The sequence below is a fragment of the Merops nubicus genome, unplaced genomic scaffold, assembly GCF_000691845.1.
Source record: "Merops nubicus isolate BGI_N331 unplaced genomic scaffold, ASM69184v1 scaffold12513, whole genome shotgun sequence".
Taxonomy (NCBI): domain Eukaryota; kingdom Metazoa; phylum Chordata; class Aves; order Coraciiformes; family Meropidae; genus Merops; species Merops nubicus.
In genome coordinates, this window is record NW_008599609.1 from 27,426 (window position 1) to 51,251 (window position 23,826).

At 37.0% G+C, this 23,826-nt stretch overlaps 1 protein-coding gene across 1 annotated transcript in view; it reads left to right on the top strand.

Moving 5' to 3' along the window:
* The window catches only part of LOC103770200 (glutaminase kidney isoform, mitochondrial-like), a gene marked incomplete at its 3' end in the record, with an annotated part of 55,544 nt that overhangs the window by 23,599 nt on the left and 8,119 nt on the right, over window positions 1-23,826 (top strand). The window contains exons 9-15 of the mRNA XM_008937452.1: window positions 3,479-3,511; window positions 3,784-3,842; window positions 4,993-5,059; window positions 5,585-5,635; window positions 8,021-8,197; window positions 9,935-10,066; window positions 11,724-11,816. Coding sequence (XP_008935700.1) covers window positions 3,479-3,511; window positions 3,784-3,842; window positions 4,993-5,059; window positions 5,585-5,635; window positions 8,021-8,197; window positions 9,935-10,066; window positions 11,724-11,816 — 612 coding nt within the window. The remainder of the gene's footprint in view (window positions 1-3,478; window positions 3,512-3,783; window positions 3,843-4,992; window positions 5,060-5,584; window positions 5,636-8,020; window positions 8,198-9,934; window positions 10,067-11,723; window positions 11,817-23,826) is intronic.

Consider the following 23,826-nt stretch of genomic DNA (forward strand, 5'->3'; position numbering starts at 1 on the left):
AGTGTGCTCTCAAGTATTTCAGAGCTGAAAACAACACACTAAGCAGTCAAGACAAATTCTTACAGAGCAGGCCTAGATTAACAAATAAAATAAAAAAATTATGTAAGTACAGAAAATGAAAATAAAGATATTAATAGTTAAGTTAATGTAAAATGCACAAATATAATTAAAAAAAGTTTTCTTGCACTCTGACTTAGTGCTCAGAATATTTTTTTCTGGGTCTTTTCATCACAGTATATTGTTAGGTTATAAATTAGACTTTAAAAAAAAATCCAGAAGTTAATTTTTAAATTATCTTCTATTATTAGAAGATTATAAACTTCTAATGATCCAGATGTTTTTATTAGCTTGGCTTCGATTCAAAATGTAAGAATTATTTTAACAAGAGACACATGGTAAGAGCTTATGTGGTCTATTAGTATAAGCACTGAATACTGATCAATGAAAAGTGCCTACTATTAACTGCTTTTGTAATAAATATTGCCTAATTTTGTTGTTGGCAGTTCTGTTAAATTTCCATGGGTCTCTTCTTTCCTGTGTACATGTAGGCATGCAACCTGTGCAACCATTTGTATCTTCCTAGTAGGAATAGAAATAAGAAAAGTACCTTGTTTGGGTTGTTGTAGTCGTTTGCTTTTTAAAAAAAGGGGAAGATCACTCAAACCTGACACAGTCAAAAAATTCAAATTTATGATTGACAGCCACAATGTCCATTGTGATTTCAAGTGTTTGCAAAATTGTATTGAGCTGTCTTCTAGCAAGTTTGAATTTTCTGCCTATCAACCTGCTTCAGTCTTAACATTTTCAGTTTCATTTTGTATTCATTTAGAAGTGTTTTTTCATATGCGTATATACACACAAGCATGTGTACAGTAAGTGTGTATATAAACATATGGTCCAGTAAATGTACTGTGTGTGGAGTTAGTGCATGGAACCTTTCCTTTGATGTTCTAGATAGATTAATTGCGTCTCAATTTAAAATAAAAATGTTTTTTTTAAGAAATATTGTTGCAGTACTCCAACCTCATAGGCTTATATGATCAAGCTAAAAATAAGAAGCACTTGTGCAAGAGCAGAAGCTTTCTTGTCTCTTATTCATTTAAATTATTACAGAAAAGTTATGCAGTATTCTTAGTACTGGGGTTTTATATTTGCAATCCATTTTCAGCCGCAGGATGTGGGTTGCCTCTGTGTCTCGTCAGCTTTTGGGGAGGAGCAGCAGAGCTCTGTCAGCTGCTGAAAGAAGGAAACTAATATGTTGGGTTTTTTGGTCATGTGTGTGGAAGCAAAGGTTTCTGTTTTAGTTGTTATATTAAATCCCTACTGAACTCTTAGTCATATGATTACTTAGGAAAATATTTTAGGTATATGAGCAGTCTAATTTAAGTAGCAATGCTTTTGTGTTTGATATGAAGTACCTATACAAGTGTGTGGAACATCAAGGACTAAAAATGCATCACCTGACTTAGTATACAGAAGATTTTCTTCCCGAAATATGCAAATAGTGTAAATCTTAAAAAGAAACCTTTTTTTTTTAATGACAAACTGATGTGGAAAAAGCTTGCTTTGAGTCTTCTGCCCACCAGTTTTATATGCTGCTAGTAAAGACAGCTTTTTGTTGAAGGGCTAGGATTTTTTTTTAATCTGGGCAAAAAAAAGAAAGTGAAGTACTATGTATTTATGTTTTTGCAGAAAGCATGATCCCTTTCTCCCTCTTTCTTTTTTTAACAAAAGAACTTGTTTCAATTTATTATACATGTCTAACCATACAATTATCAATGCAGCATCCCATAACTAATGCTGACCCACTTTCCCAGAAAAAGATGTTCATTGTGCATTTGAAAGGTTGAAAAGGTTTTTGTGGTTTAAATGTTGTTACATATTTTACAGCATTAGGATCTATGGAATATTTTGACAACTGCAACAGTTCAATGAAGTTGGTAATTTCTTCTTTTAATTATTTTTCATTGAACAGATTTGGAGTTAAATTTTTAAGACTTGTGTTCTGGTATATTATACAGGAACATTTTGATGAAATGTGTCATGATTTTTTTTTTATCTTATTGCAAATTAGCTAGAGATTATTGCCTTTAAGAGTAAGGTTATTAGTCTTTAAGTATAAGGTAACCACTGGTGCATAATTTTGACAAAGCAGTGTGGTGTTCCTTTCCGCTAGTGATCGTACGTGTATGACTGCACATCCTCTTGTAGATGAGCTGATGCATGGGCTTCACAGATTATCTGCAGCACCCTAATCCACAAACAGAGTGGGAAATGAGACTGGCTTTACCCTTTTCATTAAATAAAATACTGGTTGATATAAAGCTTCAGTTTTTTCCACTTCCTTCCCCGTTCCCATACTAAACACAGAGCAAGTAATATCTTGAATTGTTTGTTAAAGTTTTGTTATTTAAATAGAGCTTCTTAAATACTAAAGTTATTTAGAAAAACACCTACAGATACATTGTTTCCACGTGTGTATGATGCCACTGTTTTTTAAACTTCCTCAAAAAAAAAAAATCTACTTGGCTACTTAAAATTAAAAACTCCTCCTAGTAGACCACGTGCTGTTTTTTGCCTCCCACCCCTCTTTCATTTCTCGCTCTAGGAATTTGTGAAAGGTCACCTATTGGAGACCTGTACAAAATTACTACATCTTTAACTTTAGCTACTAAATTTGAGAATATTCTTAAATGAGGAGGAAAAAAAAAAAAGCCCCAAGATAATACCCCTTTTCCTCCTGAGGAAAAAAAAAAAAAAACAACAAAACATTCAACCCTAAGAATTAAGTTTCATCAGCATCCTTATTAATTCAGATTTAGTTTTTTTTCCTTGCATTGTTATCAGAATGATGTACTCTATGATGTGAAATTCTATTTTTCTAACTGTTTAACTTTTAATAGGTAGGATGTTAATCAGATATTAATCAAATCAGGTATTTTTTATTAAATGCAATTATTTTCCTAGTAAGGGGTAACACTATTTCAAGTCTTAGTATGGGCGCTAGCCATGGAAATGCTTTAACTTCAGTAGCCTGAACTTTCCTATGCTCAGCTCTGTTGGTAATGTCAAAAAACCTTTAGATTACTAATCTATAATAAGTTAGTGTTTTCATTGTAATTATTCCAATTGTAGTTACTTTTGTATGTTTTGCTTTAACTACTACATTTACTTATGCTAAATACATAAAGTTGAGTAGAGAGCACTTAAAATAAAGCATACCTTTTTCAGTTTAAATTGATTTCCAACATACAGGTGTTTGATAAGACTTCTTTAGGATTATTTAATTTAAATTATAATTAAAATTTACTTAGCTAACACTTTAATATTTTCATTAATACATGAAATTATTGTAGTACCTTATTCTTAATTAGCCTCATACCTTAGTTATATGCATTAAAAATCCTAATACTGTTAAGTGAACTAACTTCTTTCTTACGTTAACAATTTTTGTAAATTATTTTTTCTTTTCTTGCAGCAAGGAGCAAATAATGCAGAAAAATTTGACTACGTAAGTTAATGTTTTAACATTCCTTTTTAACTAAATTCAGTGATAAAAGTCTTGAGATGGCATGGGGAATTGCAAGTGAAATTTAGTAATTTCAAATGTTTTGTCTTTTTATCTGTGCTTGGTTGTTTAAATATCTAGTGATTCGGATTGTATTTGTAAAATTGTGTTGATAGTTTTAGGATGAGACTGCATTGAAAGCTAATCAGTTATAACTTTTTAATGTCTGAAAATGTTAGCTTGCTTTTCCCCCCCCTCGTCTCTTTCTCTAACAGGTGATGCAATTCATGAATAAAATGGCTGGTAATGAGTATGTTGGATTTAGTAATGCAACGTAAGTATTGTTTATTTACTTAAACTTAGGTGGAAAATACCTAGACTGATAGTTGGCAGGCTGAGCTTATGGCAAAATGTAGATACTTACATTGAAACCATCATTTAACCTCTAATATTCGGGGGTGTCTTTTGCTTAAAATCTACAAAAACTAAAGCTGTACATATCTCTGACATCAATGTGGCTAAATCTCACATAAAAGTGCTGGTTACTTCTTTGAAATGTCATTATTCTGTCTTAGTGCTTTGCTTGGGCTATGGCAGTGAGAGCTGCAAGTGGAACTCCTTATCTTCCTGGCTTCCATATTAAAAATTAAAGGCTGCATGTGGATGGCTTCAAATGCTTAGAAAGTGTACTTTACACAACTGGGACTCTTCATGCTTTTTTTATTTTACATATATAAATTCTTTTCTAAAACAATGACCCTCATTAACTCATCACATTATATTAACATATAACTAATATATAACTAATGTATAACATTCCAAAAATCCTGAGTTTTTTGAGACAGCACTGGGAAAATCATTAAGATCCCATACAGGTTGCTAGTTGGCACACATGTGCAGAGAAGCAGAGTGAGATAACTAGTGCTTTTCCCAAGCCTTGTTAAGGTAGGAGTGTTTGCTGGGGGAGGAATCAGGAGAGAATTATCTACCCTTATATAGTAAATATTCCTCCTTTAGGTTTTATCCTTAAATTAGTCATCACCATAAACACTGCAGCCATCAGGCTGGTGGTTATCTGACTGGCAGCGTGATCCTCAGATTCCCCTCTGGTCTGGTTTGGTCAGTGTTGTCAGCGGGTGACCCCTTGGGATGTTCCACTCCACTACAGCCTTTTTAGAAACTCTCCCAAGAGGAGGATCTCACACTTCTTTGCCTTATCAGTCAGCTGATGTACTATGATTTATGTCAGCTTGTGCATATGTAGGTAGCCAGTACTGTGTGTGTTGGTGTGGCAGAGCTAATGTGCTCCAACTGGGTGTGCTGGGATAAGCTTCTGTCCCGTCAGAATCTCTGTGTTCTGAAGCAACGTGTACCCTTTACGTGCAGTTTTACTGAATTACATTATGCAGCTCTGAAGTTCAGTGTTTTTTTAAAACTTTGATGTGTTGTCTTGTTTTTTTTTAAAACCATATTTTTATTTTAAGGTTCCAGTCCGAAAGAGAGAGTGGAGATAGAAACTTTGCAATCGGCTATTACTTGAAAGAAAAAAAGGTTGATCTCTTTTGTTTGCTGTATTTTGAAGATTCTGTGGGTTTTTTTCATAGTCTGTGAAGATTTTTAAAATCCAGTATAACATAAATTATCCTAATGCAGTATGTTTTCATACTCTAAATGCTGTAATTTAGAACATGTGATATTTATACCATTCTTCTAGAATACCTGGAATCTTTTTCTTTATTGTAGTCATGATCATTTGTTTTATTTGTTGTAAAAGGCATAACTGGTGCTGTACAGGTCACTTTATACAACTCCTTGATGCATTTTGCAGTTTGCTGATTTAAAGATCTTGAAAGCTGTATTGAAAAATATTTTAATACCCGGCCTATTGACCTCACTGCACTGTTATTTTTAAAGCTGATGTGACTTAATATTTCTGTTTGTTAAATTTAAATACTTAATTTAAAATCTGTTTAATGCTTAATATGCTGCCAAGAATATAGCTTAATTTATGTCTCTCTAAAAGTGATATTTAAAATAAAAAAGTACCTAAAGACTATCTGTATTTTTCTTCCTCAGTGCTTTCCTGAAGGCACAGATATGGTTGCTATACTAGACTTCTATTTTCAGGTAACTGTCTTTAACCTTGAGACTCATTATAGACTTAGAATTACTATTGCAAGCAGTGGAAGCTAATTTGTTCACAGATACAAAGGTTTTAATGGCTTGTAGTTAAACTTGTCAGCTTCTGTTAAACTTTGGAAATGGGTGGTGCACATTTGATGTATCCAGATTTGCTTTTTTTAGGTGATGTACTTAGGTGTCCTTGTTGCAAGTACAAAATAGCAATAGTTTTTAAAACACTAGTAGGTAGAAGCTTAAAAATCTCTTGTATTGCTTCAGTGACTGACAAAATATTTCTGCTTCTTTGGGTTGCTGCTTTTTGTTGAACTGTGAAGTACTTTAAACTCCATGTGTAACCAAGAAAGTGTGTGCATGCTGTATTGTAAGCTCAAAGGTAGTGTTGTAAATGAAATGATATGAAAATCTTTTATTTTGTTTAATTCAATGCTTGAGTAGAACAAAGAATCTAGTCACATGTATTCTTCCCTCTCCCATTTTTTTTCCCACATTCATTTTCAGCAAGTTATTGCAACTGTTGCAAAATGAAAACTTGGCAAGTGTGAGGTATTTTGTCAGTAAGGGTTTCCTAATGTTAAAACATTCACAACTTTGTCAGCTCTGCTCTGTATAGTTCTCAAGAGGCAGTTTGAGTTGTGTTGCTGATTCAGGCTGGTTGGGATAGTTTTAAAAAAAATAAATCTAGGCCTTAGTCCTCAAAATGAATCTGGTTTTGATTCATGAGACTTGCTCTACTTATGCAATTTATAAGCAATTCTTTTTAATGCAAATTTTATCTGAGTTTTTTGTGTTGGGATGCACCTGCTCTGGTCTTTAGACAGAATGACTGTTTATGAAGTAAGATGTATGTGTTTAGCATTAGTTGGAATCTAGGTACAAGCCAATAGTCTCCTCTGAACTACTGTTATTGCAGAACAAAAATGATAATTTATTTGAATTTACTGTTTAAACATACTCTTTACATGCTTCCAGTCCCACTGCCTTGACTCCTGATATGCTTCTGAGTGCAAAGCTGTTTGTCAGTTAAGAAATGCCAAAACTAACTTTTCTGATATGTTTTAGTTTGGCCTCATTTTCATGCATTGTGGTCTCTCATTTCATGACTGCATGTTATTCTTTTTTTTCCCCTTGTAAAATCCCATTCCCATTCCATACTCAGAAAAAGGGCAGCTCATACATGAGCAGCAATTCTGTTTTCTTTTCACTGTACAGTGCTTACTTTCCAACACTCCTCAGATTCTTCTTAAAAGGCTAGTTATTTCTTTTCTTTGGGTTTCTCCCATGGGTAATTTGGAACTTTCTGAGCAGGAATAAACTTTTTTTATTATCTCTATAAGGTGAGGGTGGATTATTTTCATTTTAGAGAAACAAGGTAGAAAATGCAGGTGCTTAAACTGAGAACCTAGAAACACTTTTTTTCAAAGTAGGTGATATTATGTAATACTTCATATGTTTAAAACACAGTTGCCATTTTAGATGCGTCTCTGACAATCTCTTGATTTGCAACTCCAGTTGGTTGGACTAGGATGTATTGAGTTTGGCACCCGGAAAATAAGAATTCCAGGTAGTAACTGCTCATGCAAACTTGGCTTAGGTAACTTCATGAAGTATCATGTAATCACTGTTGGCAAAAGCAAGAGTACGAGTGCTAGTTTGTTTACTTTTCAGAGTAGCATTTCAGGTTGAAACCAGCTTATCTTTTGGTTTCTGCAGAAATGAGGCAGCATCAGGTGATGGCATCATATCACATTTCCTGATGTGTCTCCAAAGTATGTATAGTCTGGACTGAAGCAGGGATCCTGGGAGAAACTATCGTGTGGTTGTATCATTAATATATCATAAAGTATGTATGAGAGAAAGGTGGAATAAGGCTGCATCAGAAGGAAGTGCTGGCATTAAGATTGCATGTGATAGAGTTTGCAGCATTCAAATGTACTTTTAATAATGAGTGGGGTCTTCTAAGGCTTTAATAAAAAACCAAACCCACATGAAACAAACTCAGATTGAAAACAACAGTAGTTCTGTGGCTTTGCCATTTAAGCAGATGCAAAATACTGAGATTGTTTTCTAGACTTTTTCCTCTTGAAAGGAACATAAGGGGGGTGGGGGGAGGAATCGAGCAGAGACACAAACCTATCAAAAATACTGTGCAAAACTGTTAAGAGGGCTTACAAACACTGTCGCTGGGCTCTTTATAGCAGGAAGATTCAGACCATATTGATTGATGCAACTAGCATCATCCGTAACAAGCATTATGCTACAGGTTATTTGATGAGATGTTATTTCTGTAGAGACATATTGCTGATCCTGCTATAGTTGGACTTACTGTGCTAGAAGTGTCAGTGCTTATAATCTCTATTTCTTTTCCATAAGCTTTGCTCAATAGAAGTCACGTGTGAATCAGCAAGTGTGATGGCAGCAACTCTGGCTAACGGTGGCTTTTGCCCTATCACTGGTGAAAGAGTGCTGAGTCCTGAGGCAGTCCGGAATACCTTGAGCTTAATGCATTCCTGTGGCATGTATGACTTTTCAGGGCAGTTTGCCTTCCATGTAAGTATTTTTCAGATATAAATTATAGCTGACCAGGAAGATTAATCTGTGCTGTTGTCTTCTGTGTTCCAGAGCTTGCTTGCTTGCTTCTGGGGGGAGAGGAGAGGGTGTTTATACGAGTTGTTTAGCAATTGAGCACGCCATATGGGAAAATGTCACCTAGGATTCATGGCACTAGTGGTACAGCATACCTTACAGCACTGGCTGTTCTCTGCCACTTCACACGTGGGAGTTCTTCTCTTGTCAAAACAGAAATGCTGTTCATGAGAGAAACGGGTCATGATGCAGATGTAACTGGAAAGAGCATAACTAAAGAAATCCTGCTACATAGGAGTGAAGAAGAGCAGAAAGCCTTTGCAGATGGTTGCTTTTTCTTCACTAACTTAGGCTCATGAATTCTTCTCATGTGTTGTAAAAGTGGCTGTCATACACAGCATATGTACCATGCTTCTGTTTTCCAGCAGTAAGTTTCTTACAAATACTTCAACATGTACTACATCTTAATTGTGTTTTCAGCATTTTGTTTTGGGCTTTCTTTAGTTTTTCCTTATTGCACACATGTAAAATGCAGCATGATGCATTGCATGACCTAAAAGTTATTGCTTACAGAGCTGTGAGGATATGTGGCATAGAATCATTTTGGTTGGAAAAGACCTTTAAGGTAATCAAGTCCAACCATTAATCTAACTCTGCCAAGTCTACTGCTAAACAGTGTCCCTAAGCACCATATCTACATGACTTTTAAACATGTCCAGGGATAGTGATTCAAGTATTTCTCTGGGTAGCCTGTTCCAGGGCTTGACAACGCTTCCAGTGAAGGAATTTTTCCTAACATCCAACCTAAACCTCCCGTGGTACAACTTGAGGCCATTTCCTCTTGTCCTTTCACTTGTGACAAGAGACCAGCACTCTCCTCACTACAGTCTCCTTTCAGGGAGTTGTAGAGAGTAAGAAAGTCTCCTCTGAGCCTCCTTTTCTCAGGTTAAACACCCCTGGGTCCCTCAGCTGCTCCTCCTAAGACTTGTGCTGTAGACCCTTCCTCAGCTTCATTGCCCTTCTCTGGAACTGCTCCAGCACCTCGAGGTCTTTCTGGTATTGAGGTGCCCAAAACTGGACACACTACTGTAACAGGACATGTTAGTTCCCATTGGAAAAAAGCAGTACCTTTATCCAGATTGTAAATAAGTAGGTTATTGTATGATTTCATGGACAGACTCGTCTCATCTCTTGGGTTTTTGGGTTTTGCTGTTTTCAGTCACGAAAACTGGTTTTTTTTCACATATAGTTTTGTACTACTGCCTTATTGCAAATGTTACTGATACGGTTGTGTACTAGGTTTTTGGATTTTGCTGTTTTCAGTCAAGAAAACTGTTTTTTTTTTTTCACATATAGTTTTGTACTACTGCCTTATTGCAAATGTTACTGATACGGTTGTGTACTACTGCTTGGTTGTAATTGCTTTTAATTAATATATTTAAATTAACTTTTTCACTGTGTTACTCTCTGTTACCAAGAGCAAATAACTCCATGATTGTGTGCCACGGATTGCCACAAACTGTGCTTCAGGTTCTTGTCTCTCTAAAAAGAGATAAGTAATCCTGTGTTCCCAGGTTAAAGTGCTTTCCAGATCTACATTTTATAAATGCTGTTTAATTACTTTTAGTAAAATGCTAATGCATTATGTTACAGTAGCAAAGAATGTTTGCAGAAGACAATAATTCTGTAATTATTCTGCAGGTTGGTCTTCCTGCAAAATCTGGAGTTGCTGGTGGGATTCTTCTGGTTGTTCCTAATGTCATGGGCTTGATGTGCTGGTCACCTCCTTTGGACAAGATGGGCAACAGTGTTAAAGGAATTCACTTTTGTCATGTAAGCAGCATTGCTTTAGTGGTTTTGACTGTTTGGGTTTTGGTTTTGTTGTTGTTTTTTTTTTTTTTTCCTTTGCAGCTGTTGTTTACTGAGCTTTGGTTAGTATAGCTGAGATTTAAATGAATTCAGTAGTGATTTGCTACTCCCACGTACATAGCAAGTTGCATCTGATCCAAGGGTGGAAGTTCAAGGAGAGACATTTTCATTTTAGTAATAAATAACACTTTAATTCAGTGAGCATTAAGAAAATATTATGTCAGAAACACTGAAGAGATTTATTGTGGAAAAGCTTTGAAAAGGAACACTTCATGAAGTAATGAAAGAGCTGGTCTATGGTGCACTGCCTTAGAAGCAGTAGACTTCTATTTACAGCCTTCTTTTCCTCTCCAGTCATAGAGTAAACAATTTTCCAAACATTGAAAATGGAACTCATTTCTTTATGATAAAAGAAAAAGCATTCTAATGAAGTATTGCTGTTCTGATGTAATTTTTAAAAATCAGTTTCTGTGAACTGTCTGGCATATCTTTGTGGATCACACCCAGTTGTTGGGCAAGCTCCTCCTAGCTTCAGCTCTTGCTTTTGAAAGGGCTATGGACAATCTATTGATAACAGCATTAGCAGCAGGGGAGGTTTTTATAGAGTACTGTCTAAATATGAATAAAGTCATTTGAGAATGTAAAAAAATGTTGTCTTTTGGAAAGAAGAAAAGAAGAAAAAAGTGTTGACTTCTTTTGGAAAGAGGGAAATGAATGACGGTTGGTAGTGTTTTAGAAGTTGAAGGCATAAATAGGCTTTTTTTAAATCACTCCTCTTTTTTTTTAAGTAGTGTGGTGACATTTAAGCTGCAGTGATACTAGTTTGGATGGACTTCAGTTCCTAGAGAGAGCACTTGCATGACTTGTCTTCACTTGGGTTATTGACACCAGTGTGGGATTTACGGTGTGCAAGGGCTTAGCTTGTGTGGATGAGCAGCAGTTAAAACTTCTCATGTGTTTATCTAACATTTGTACAGATGCAAGTTAAGAGTACTAAGAAGTTATTCGTTCTAGTTTAAGTAATTTAAAGTTTCATATAAAATAGTCTTGATAATTTAAATAGAGAAACCATAGAACAATAGGTATTTGCAGGATTTATTGCATTTATTCTGTTTATAATGAGACCTAAAAATTAATAGATGATCATGGCATAAAAGTAACGTGAACGTACTATTCACTCTTAAAAATGCAACAAGGTAGCAAGTTACAGAAATTATAACCTTTCATATTGTAGTTCAAACTGAATTACAATCCATTGTTACACATTTTTCTTGTTTCATCCTTTTGATTGGAGCTTTATGTACTAGACTAACCCAGACTGTTGTTCTGTTCCTGAAGAGGTTCATACAGCTGGAGTAGAAATCTGTTAAAATAGATATTTGCTATTTGTGTTTTACCCTTTTAAAGGAGTTTAAAGGTGTCATTAGAACTTAATCATATCATTATATTGTGTTCAAAGTGCTTCACAGACATTGGTCCTGATTTATTAAATAAGCTTCTCTTATTACCAGTTTAAGTTACTAGGATATGATGTAAAACATAAGTGGTAGTACTGCTATAATCTCATATGCATTTGGCTATCACATGCAAATAATGATGAGTGTTCTTTTGGTGTCTGCAGGATCTGGTTTCTCTGTGCAATTTCCATAACTACGACAATTTGAGACACTTTGCCAAAAAGCTTGATCCTCGCAGGGAAGGTGGTGACCAGCGGGTAAGTTCATTTCTGTGGTCACTCAGTGCTGCTTGTAGAAACATGGCAAGTTCTTCTCAAAATGCAAAACTGCTCAATGACATGTATTGCATCAGAGCTCTCAGATAAGCTATTTTAGTTGGCATCATTAGTGGACACTTCCCTGGGTGGACCACGCTATCTGAGGGGTTTGTCTAGTAGAGTTTCCTTTCAGATAGGTGGCTCCTTTTCATGCAGTTTATCTCCCTTGTGAGACAAAGCGTGTGGTATCTGGTAACAGTTGCAAAGAGTTTTACTGTACTGGTGGCCTTTAATAAAGATTGGACCAGCTGGTGGGCGTGGCCTTTCTGTTCTGTGCTGCAGTGCATGAGCTGTATGGGAGCGTTTTTCACAGCGATCTCTCTGAGACCACAGGACTTGCTGGAGCTGCACAGGCAGTGAATTCAGGCATTCCAGTGCTGGAGCCAAGTGCCTGTAACTAAGGAAGCAGTATAAGCAATCTCTGGGCATGAACTGAACCCACTCCAGCTACCTGTACAAAAGATAAAAGTGTGAGGGTGCTTGAGATAAGGAAAGCCTCTTTCCTTTTATTGCCGCTAATGCTTTAACTAAGGCATAAAGATTTCAATAGGAGAAGAGACAGTAGAAATTGCTTCTAGCTGCATGTGTATGTCTTAAGAAATTCCAATTTGGAATTTGATTTTTTTATAACTGGAAAAGAGAAAATAACTGTTTATGTGAAGAGGTGAAGAACTTGAGGCTGTTAGCATTGACTGCAAGTATGGATTTTTTCCTTCAAATACACTAATAAATAATGTATGTTGCTTGAACAACTAGCATTCCTTTGGACCAATGGACTATGAGAATCTCCAGCAAGAACTTGCTTTAAAAGAAACAGTATGGAAAAAAGTGTCACCTGAATCAAACGAGGACATCTCCAGAACCATAGTGTATAGAATGGAAGGTCGGGGAGAGCAAAACTAGACGCATGGGTTCTAGCTTCATTAAATCCTCCATTTTAAAAAACCCTTGAGCATCTCTAGTTTTAACTTTGATTTGAATATTGTTTGCCTGGTGTTTCGTCTATATATACGTTTTGTGTAAATTCTGTATGCTATACCAAAAAGGCTGTCAAGTTCAGGGGGGGCAGGGAAGGAGCACATGCAAACAACAAACCCCAAAACTGTTAACTGACATTTGTAGTTACTCAAAACACATTTGCTTTAAAAAAAAAAAAAGTTCACCTGAATGTTTTCAAAGATATACCACTTTTGTGTATATCTGTTTATTTTTGATTATATCTTAGAAGTTTTTAAGTAAGTTAACTTCAGAGCTAAGCAAGAACTTAGAATATGTCTTCTGATCAGGGTCAGCATGTAAAGATAGAATTTTAATTGAAATATAAAGTACCGTAGTCTCAGCAAAATACAGCAAATCCATCAATCTCTAAATAATTGTATATTAAGTGGAGAAGGTTCTGAATCATGTTATTACTTTTTTTTTTTAATATGAGCTTTCAAATTGCTTTGAACAGAAATGGATCCTTTGGATATGTCATGCTAGTGAAGAATTTTTTTTTTAATCATGCCTTTAATAATAATAATAATGCTAGTATTTAAATAAAAAGAGCAGAAATGTCTGAGGAAGACAGAGAGAAGGGGGGGAAAATACCTGGCTTGTTTGCAAGTTAACTAAAGCAGCAGAAAGATTTCTTGCCAAACTATTCTGAGTGTGTTGCTAGCTGCTTGTGCTGCCAGCTGGTAGTTATGACTCAGAAGTCTGCCTTACTAATAATGCAGTGCTCCACCCTGGAGAGGAATGGAAGCAGTCTTGGGTTCACAGTGGTGGAGTAGTGAGCAGGAAATAGATTCAGAGTAAAGCAGATAAGTAGATGTTATTAAAATTGTTTACAATTAACTTATCTTTCAACTGCTAATATGTGGCCATGGACATATATATGACTAGAGGTTTCATTTCCTTCCACATCAGCAAATTTTTTAGAAGTTATCATTAATTGCTACTTTTTAAAATGAGAGGGAGTTTGTACCTCTGTCAGCTTGCTAAGGAACAGGATTTGCATTTCTTCTGCAGGCAACTGCATCTGCTCATCTGCATAATTTTGATAATTTTAAGTACTTAAGAAGGTTGAAGCTTGAAATGAGGTACGTGAGCTTTGAACAGGCTCAATAGTCTATGCTGGTCAGAGGGCACAGGCTTGCTAAATTCCACCATGAAGGTCTCCCCTTTATAAGTTTGCAGATAGTTTGATATATCTTACCCCCAGTATACACCGTGTAGAGTCCTCATTTATAAGACTGGAAAACTTGTCCAAGTAATGATAAATGGTTTTAGCTCACTGAGGATTTTAAGAGACAGTGACAGATAATTTCTTAGTAACATCTCTGCCCTTTGTCGCTGTGCCCTCCCCCTTTTTATTGTGCCTAAAACTCCAAAGGCTGTTCGTAGGTGAGTTTTGCATAAGGGGAGAGTTACATTTTTCCTGCCCCTTTTTTGACCCATTTGGATGTTCCTGAACCCAGGAAGATGCATAAAGCAGAGCTGATGTTCTCTGAGAGAGCAAGCTGTTATTAATTACTCTGTTTTAGGTATTGTTAGTCTTGCAAAAACATTTGAAGTAAGCTCTGACTAAACCCTGAGTAATCTTTGTCTTGCAGTGTATTGTTAAAGGATGGGCTTCCTGTCTTTGAAGCCTAGGGCTAAAATGTTGAGCAGAGCAGATACTTTTATTTCTGATGGTAAGATTAGGTTTGTCAGTTCTCACCTTGAAAATTCAGCAAAGTAAAGGTAAAGTCTTGAACTATAAAAATGTCTCATCTGTTTGAGGATTTTATGGAAAACTAGTAGTAGTTAGAGAGGTAAAGAATCCTCAGGTCCTGCAAAACTCAGTGTCTTTACCTGAAATGCCCTCAGTTACACGAGGGAACAATGTGTCCATGCTGCTAATGAAAAGTACTTACAGCAATGACATGTTGCTGGTTAAATGACTGATTTGATTAAAAAAGGAAAATGTAAGATGCAGGATTTGCTTGATCTAATTCTACACGCATTATTTTTCTAATTTTAGTACTATTTAAAGCAGATTCTAAAAACATGGTTGAAGATGGAAAACTATTCCATCTGGGTTTCAACTTGAAAATAAAAATATTTACCTTATTTATATTTGTCAGTTACATACAAAACTTGTGGTAGAGGCAAGTTCTGCATGGGAAGTAAAACTTAAGGAAAATACTAGATCATTAATATGCATAATAAGAATATTTAGGGTACAGCTTACACAGTCTTTACTTTAGATATATATATATTACAGTTCTGTAATATATGCTTTTGAAGCCTGCCTCAGAATTTAAGCCAGCCTCTAGTTAGGAGGGATCAGGAGACTCCTTTGGACCAATTGCTGTGTAACTTGCACACACTCCCAGTTTCTTCTTGTGGCCTGCCACGTCTGCAGGTGGTTCCTGCTTCGTGGCAGGGGACACGGGGAGCTGGGACCACAGTGGGGTCTGCCACGACGACCTCCCCACCCTGCCTGGTCCAAAACAACAGAGGCTAGTCACTGAATGTTTGAAGTCTGCAACGGTTTTAGTGTTCACCTGTGCTACAGCAATAGCAATTCTTGATATTCAAGCATTTTAGCTGTTTGTTCGTTTTTCTTTGTCAGCATCATTAACATTTCATTAGAAATGTAAATGCTTTTTAAAATTTTATTTTAGCATTTGTGTTGTACCTTTTGGCTCAGTTGTTAAGTTACCTGTCTCATTTTCCATTTTTCATTTGCATTGTATGTTATTTATGTATCTCGATTTCCAGCATGCTTATTTTTGTACCGTTTAATAAATTTATTTTAAGCTGATTTTTATTGTATTTTTTTTCTCTCGATGAAGAACAGATTTGTTTAAACACATTTTTAAGGCTGAGGTGAGGTAGTGAGTGCTCTGGTCTAAAAAAAGATTAAAGTTCTGAGAAAAAGTAGGTGAAATAAGCATTTATTTAGTTAAACCCGTCATTGGAAACCTTCCTGAGATGTCTTAAAACAGTTTGCACAATAATCTAATAGTTTTTCTCTTTGAACTGTTATCTTAGTTGAAAGCAAAAAATCAAATTGGCAAAATTCTCTCACCGTGACTTTTCTAATGAAACCCTCATGGTGCAGTTAGGGTATTAACGTCCCTGTGTGTTTGTGTGATTTTGAAGCAACTGATGCAGTCACTAGGAGAACATGTGGTTAGTGGTACCAGTGCCAGGGTCAGTAACTGTCGATCCTGAGCATTACCAAGTGAAAAATACAGCTTGTCATAAATGGTGCACAGCAAGGAAGGGGGTCCGAAAACCATGTCTGCGTGGTAGCAGCAGTGGGGGCTCAACAAGGGTTAGCTGAATCTGGGTTCCTGGCAAAGCACTTGGCCTTTGTCACAGGCTTCATTGTTTTGCTGTGAAAATTTATTCCAGATGCTAAATAGTAGAAGTGTTTTATAATGTGATGGTTCTGAGGCAAGATTTTGTCACTGGAGATGTGACTATGCTGACGATGGCTGTAATTGGGAATTTAATTTTTCTGTAGATTGGCTTATAAACTGTAGTGACTTGTACTCCGTTTTTAAAACTAGCTGTATGCCTGTTGTACATAAAATGTCACCTATCCAAAGAGCTTACTGTCTGGAAGTTGTAAAGTTGAGGAGAAGTAGAAGAGTAGTAGGTACAAAGCGAGAACCACAGGTGATTTACTGAAGAATTATTCTGGCTCTTATATTTTGAGTTGCATTGTGCATTTCCGTCAAAAGACCCGTGGGTGAGTAGATGCATAAAAAGTCAATGGAGTTGGAAGAGGATGGGTGGGAGGGGGGACAGAGTATGTTGTTTTTATATTGTCCTTAATCTCTTGGACTTGATACATACATGTCATTGATGCGCAGTAGCTAGCTGTGAGCAAAGTAGTTAATTAGGAGCTTCGTAATTTATACATAATGTTTTAGTATCCTATTTTGTAGGCTTCAAAGGGTTTATTTTTACATTCTGTTTAAATATTTGTGTAGTTTTCTGGTGAGAGTTCAGAAGCAGTTATTCCAGTGAAAGAAGAACAGACTTTTGCCTGCAGAGTTCTTATTGGGGTGACTAAATACACCAAATAATTCATCTTCAGTGCAGAATTTCTTTGAGGAATTTGAATATCACAAATGTCTATAGTAGTTGCAGGGAAGGAAAGAGGCTTTAAATGAGGTAGGAATCTAACTGAAGCTTAATGATCTTTTTTTATCATGCTGGTAGCTTCTCTGTTCCACACTTTTTGTCCAGTTTAGCTCATGACTAAGCAGAGTGACTAATAACATGCTTTTAAAGGATTGGTCCTGCACAGCTCCATTTTCTTTCAGGAGTTTGTCCCAGTATGTTGAATAGTTTATTGCAATCTGAATTATTAAACTACCTCCTTTGAATCAAGTAGAGTTTCCAATTACCATTTCCTCCTTCCAGAGAGCAGCGTGTGCACAACAGAAATGTCCTGTTTCTTCGGGGGGTTTCATGCAAGTTAATTTTATTACTTTATAATTTTATATGCTTTATGCAGGTTTTTGATATCTCTTGAACACTTAGCATTTAAAAGGTTTTGCAGAACTTAGGAGTGGCACAGCTCTGCCCACAGTTGAGTTATTCCTGCAAAAGCCTGTGCATTTCTTCCCTGCCTAGCAGGCCTGGCATAATGTTTTTTTTGGTTTTGTTTTTTAAGTTTATTTTTTTGCACCACTTTAAACAAAGCTGTCTTCTGCATCTCTTCTTCTGGCCCCTTTATCTGATCAGTTACAGCAGGTCTTCTCCAGTTAAGCAGCATTATTGTTTTGTAAATGATGGGCATTTGGTTGTGATTCCCCTGTTAGAGACCAGTGTACTTTAATTGTTATTTGGTCAGACTTGGAATAGAGTCTGACTTCCCCTCCATATTTCCATTTCTATTAATGTTTGGCATCCTGATTTTTCAGTGAAATTGCTTGAACTTCATTCTTATTTTTACATTGTTGAGAATTCTGAAAATTCGAGGTAATTGTTTTGATAGTACAATCAACAAATTTCTGTTATCTTTGGAAGATTCTTTAATAGCTAAGTGCTGTTGTAAGTGGGTTTTTCACTTGACTTGCCAAACAGCTGGTACACAGAATTTGAGGTAGACATGTATTATTACAAAATTCTTGTGCATACTGTAAATTGGGAATTTATCTTCTTATACTGTATTTTTTCTTAAATCAGGTCAATTTTTCTTAGCTGAGTGTGATCATCATATAACCCATTTGTATGAAGTGCAGGTGATTCTAGTGACTGTAAACAACCAACGAGTGAAACCGTGAGGTTGCACAGCTTGGAAGGGATGTCTAGAGATCAGCTAGCCCAACCTCCTGCTCAAAGCAGGATCTAACACCACTGAGGTCATGTTGCTCAGGGACTTTACTGGTCAAGTGTTGAAAACCCCCAAGGATGGGATTTCTGTAATCTCACTGAGTAGCCTTTACCATTTCCTTCAAAGAATTTTTATCTAACCTGCAGCTGAAATTTTCACGTCCTGCAGCTTGTGGTGGTGACTCCTGTTTTTTTCACTGTGTATGGTGAGCTTACCATCATGTGGGAATCTATGTGCCTTCATGGAGTCCTAGAAGTGACATGCTTTTATTCAGCAATAACTAACATGTTCATCTCCTTTTGTACTTGCCCACTGGATCGTAAATATTTTCATTGCATTATAGAAAATAAAGTGATTTAAGGATTTGAAATTACTATATTCCCTTTATTTTCACTTAAAGCATAACAGGCTAAATGCAAGTGTAGAAGCATGTTATTTGCTGAGGGACAGCACGTTACTGTTAGGAGCCCTTGTGATCAGAGCACTTATCAAAACAATCACCTGAGAACACAAGTGGAGTGATAGGAAGAGATAATGTTGCTTGCTTCCTGTTGATGTCAGTCACTAGTCCAGCGTTTTCCTTGAGGCAGCCAACTTTATTGTTTGTTCAGGAATTAGTCATTCGATACCAATTTTATTTTTGAGGGACTGATAGACCCGGTTTATGGTTAGATGTGGAGCTTTGGCTTTCTGTATGGGAAGTGCATTTCACACTTCTTTTAAAGGACCTGTCTTTTAAGCTTCTCCAACATGTCAGTGTTTCAAGGGGACTAATTAAAATGTAATCTCAGTTTGAGAATAAACTGTTCTAATCAAATGTGTTAAAAAAAAGGGGAAACAAACAAAAAAACCCCCCACCAACAAAACACAAACACCCATGCAGGAAAGGATTAAGAATTATGTTTGTGGACATGGAGATGCAGACTTAAACAGCTGAGTACATTTTGCCCCTTATACCAAAGGCTGATGTTGAATAATATGGCTATTCCCAGGGTTTCGAGATAAAACCATGGAGCTGGAAGATCTGTTTAAGCTAAAAAAATATTTCTTATGCAAGAAAAAACAGGTACTAAATAAATAATCTAAAAATCAGAAGAAGTTTTCAAGGAATTTATTCCTAACAGTTTAGAAACAACCTTCCCAAGAAGAGCAGAGTGCAGATTTCTGTTGAGATTTCCTCTCTTCTGCTTTCCGCCTGTAGGGTGTAGTCAGTCTCTTGGTAGTAAAGTTTCAGCATATATACTGAATATCTATACGACATCTTTTGAGAACATCCTCCTTTATTTGGGAGTAATTCCAGCTCTGAGTCCTGTAGTGAAGAGTCAACTGGCATCTGTAAATTGTGGAGTACCTGGGGGCTGGGAAGAGGGAGCATCGCCCTGCCCGTTGTGTGCCTGCGGGTAGTCAATGGGTCCTTGAAAAGGCAGACGTCCTTTTGTTCTGGCTGCTTAATGCAGCTAGCTTCACTAAAGCACCCATCAGCATTCTGCTTTGTCCGTGTGGTTTAACCGCTGATCCCAGTCCTTTGGTCCCAAATCTTGCAGTATTAGTAATGTCTGTATCCACTACTTCAAAGGCTCTTTTTTTCCCCTGCATTCAGAGTCAACTGGTTAGTGTTCATTCCCCTTGTTAAGGTTTCTGTATATATTCTGTGTGCTTTTTGTTGCAGAAGTGTTTGCAGGGATTAGCCAATGAAAGGCCTGAACAGGAACTACCAAAGTCTGTCATCACTGTCAGGAGATGGTGATGACCATAAGATTCCTATAATGGTTTACTGCCATAATTACTATTTTACCATTTTGGAAAGTCCACTCATTGTAATTTACTAACAAAACATCATTGTGTTGCTGATGAGAAAGTTTGACAGCAAAGATAAAGCCTTTGAGAGGGTCATTCATGGTTTTTTCTGTATAACTTTGATGCTTTGCACATGGCAGCAAGATTCAAGTGTTTCCATCCAAACTTCTGATGGCAAATGCATACCACCCAAACTGAAAATTTGCCTAGTCCTCATCTTCTGACTTGCAGGGTGAAAGTCTTTATGCCTTAAATGTTTCGCTTGATAAAAAAGTCAACTTTTTTATTGAAATAATTTCTCTACCTACTATTGCTTTGTCATGCCCTTCATGGCAAACAACACAGCAGTAACACCTTTTATCATCAGGACAGGAGCCAGGTTGGATTTTTCCATTATTCCCTCTTGATTAACTCATGGTTCCCTGGAACTGCCATATTTACAATAGTTATTCTAATGTGGTGTTCCTTATTAGGTCCTCCAAAATTTTGCTTGCTTGACATCATTTATGAGTTTATGAATGCCCATGAAAGTGTCTTTTAAAAAAACCCACAACTTTGTGGAATTGGCCATCTTTAGGAGTGAAGTCTAGTGAAAAATGATTTTTTTACTTCATATTTTGGGAGTTTTGTCAGTGATATGCTTAATTGTTTTGTCTCCAAACATAAAAACATGTTAGTTTTTTGGGACCAGAAGAAATCAGGAACAGCAGGTGGAACCAAGCATGATCATGTTCACTTGTAACCTCATCAAGGCAGTTTTGGTCCTCCAGTTACCTCTTCTTTGGATCTATGCCTTTTGAAGTCAACCTAGTCATCCCCCAAACAAAAGTGGTGGGTATGAAGTGAAGGATAAGACATCTGTAAGTAATGGTTAGTGAGCAGCACTTGAGATTAGCTACTCTTCTACTGGACTCATCTATTTGTCCAAGCAGGCTTAAGCACAGGGAGGAATCTTCAGGGATCTGGAGCTCTTTGACTTGTGGGTTTTTATTTTTTTGGGTGTTTTTTTTTTTTTTTTTTTTCTGTGTACCCTTTGAACCAGTTCATCTTTAATGGTGGTTTTGTCTGCTAGAATGGGGAGAGACAAAACCTGCCATGCACTGCTTTTCCCACAACATTTCCTGCTGCCATGCTGAGTACCCCCTGACCCTCATGGTGGTACAGGAAAGGAAAAACTGCCCCATTCATCCACCCAGGACATGGTTACAGTGCCTTGTAATACTTTCTAGTAAAATGATTTTGAATGCCTTGCTTCTTGGGGGAGAGGCTTGTATGCAGGGACTCAACTGAACTTTGGATTGTGTGACACACTCTCCACCTCTGGAGCTCAGTTTCTGAGTCAGTATTGGTGAAGGATTGATTCTTCTGCCTCCTTTGGAGGAGCTGGAGAAACATGGCTGGCCAAAACTGCCTGGGCTTGCCCCGTGCAGCTTACACACCTCAGGAGTGGAGTAGATGGGCATAGTCTTTCTGCAAGAGTCTCAGTTGCTGAAGGTAAGTAGATGTTTCACTTCATCCAGTGAACATTTTGTTTAATTCTTTAACTCTTGATTAATTTTAATTAAATAGTATTATCTGTAGTTTAAACAGAAATCAGTTTACTAATACTTTGGAATTAATGAATAGCCAAAACTGTAAATAAGATGCCATTGCAAACTCAGTGTTTGTTGTCATAAAGTAAGATCTCTGCTTCCATAGCTTGTCATCTTCAAGGACAGTCCAGTCGCTGCTGCTGTTCCTGTCTTTCAGGCACTTGAGCAAAAACAAGCATAGCATGAAGTAGACTTACTACTGGATTCACAAACTATATTGGAAATACACAATTTGATTTGCAAGATACTAAATCTCATAATTAGAAAAATTAGAAGAATTAAATGCAGTAATCTCTGAGGATACAATGGCTGAATTAGGTGTAGAACTGACCTCAGTCCTGTCTATGCCTCTTGCTTTTTTCTCTATGAGCTAAAGGATATTTTTTTTGACTCCTTGAAGAGCTTGTACCTACTGCCTTCTGGTATTTAAAATGAATTAACCTTTACACAGGTAGATGTTGTTTTGAGGAGTACCACTGACACAAACTCTTACCAGAAACTTCTGTCCAGGCAATCTTGTGAGCAAGATGTTGGAATTGGAAGAGGTGAATTGTTGTTTAGTCTGTCTTTCATGGCTCAAATGTGATTGGAAGAAAAAGTACCTTCTGCTCCCAGTGACTGCTTCCTGTGTCCTTGTCAGGCTTCTGAGATTTTATCCAAAATAGTAGAATAATAGACCAGAAAAGATGGACAAACATTTGTGGTATTGTGCTAGCTAGTAGCAAGTGTAATTTTTAGATGCTTCTAAACATTTAAAGTATTCTGTTGAAAAAAAAGACTAAAGGCAGAGATGAGCAAAGGCACTCAATTTACTGTACAATGTGGTATTGATACTCCATTTGCAGTTTTGGGTGGCATAATCTGGTACTTAATGTATCTCTGTGAAACTTGAATCTGAAGGAAATGTGAATGGTAGAAGTCCATTTGAAAACAGTAGATGGGTAGGGAGAGAGAGAGGGAAACATCTCTGCTCAGCCCTTTGCCTTTTCTGACTTCAGCCTGTGTGTTTTCCAGTCAAGGAGATTGACTATCCTAGGTTGAAGGAAATGGGGTTTGAGTTCTTTTTTTTGTGGTGTCAAGAAAAGTCTTCACTATCTGTCTCTATTTGGTTTAACTAAATGTTTCTTAGATTCAGCTACATGCACAGCTTCTGTGGCAAGTACTAAGACTGGTAGCAGCTTGTTTGTACATTAGTGCTCCTGTGTCTGAGCTGAACCTAGTCAAAACTCCTTGCTCCATTTTCAAATCTTAAACACTTTTAGGACCACAGAATTTCTTTTTTTTTGGTCAGTATGTACTAGCCAATTAAAAAATGTAAAATGTCAGAAGAAGAAAACGACCATTTTTATTTTGAAAGACAGAACTTGGATTTGAAACCAATTAGTTGATTTGTTTGTTAACAACTTTTTTCCCACCTTCCTTCTCACCCTGTCTGAAGTGCAGCCTGATGCTGAGGGGAGAGGCAGGAGCCACACTGGGGTCGCCCTTGAAATTCTCTCACCCACATAGTTGCCAGCTGCTTAACTGAGCAGTGTTGGTTGCCCATACCCTGCTCTTGGCAGCAGCCCACTGCTGCCATCCTGCTCTGTAGTTAGATCAGTGATTTAAAGGTCAGAAAAACCTTTTCAGGTAGAAAATTATCCAGCAGGTTTGTATAATTTTTAATAAAAGTATATTTTCATGGAAAAGCAGTAATAATACTGCTTTTTAAAATAATTTTTTTAAGAATAATGTATTCTGTGTGTTTCTGTGTAATCAGATCAATTACCCAGATGCAGTGAAGGTTTGTAGGTAGGTTACAGAGCACTGGAGTCTTGGTTGTGGGTGTGGAATCCAATTAACTCATCTCAGTGACTCCAGACTGAAGGCTCTTAGTAGTGCCTTGCCACCTGATCTGGCCAAGGAAAGGCTGAGAAGCTCTTCTGTGAACCTGGGTAAATAAATGCCTGCCTCAGTGCCTTGCCTGAGGTTTTTGCAGCTATAGCAGTAGAGTTTAAAGCTGCTTTGGGTATGTATCCGTGAAAAGACAGCCTCTTGTGTGGCTGCAGTCTAGACATAACTCATAGGAGAAAAAGCTTTTGGTACATAGAGGAGTTGTGTTTGAAGGTAGCTGCTGAGAGCTGCAAGGCAGTTACTGAGGGATAAGTAAGTGCTTTATGAGTCTGTGAGTTTCCTACCAGCAGCACCAGCTACGTGAATAATTGCTGTGCGAGCAGCGTTTCAACCTAATCCCACCAGG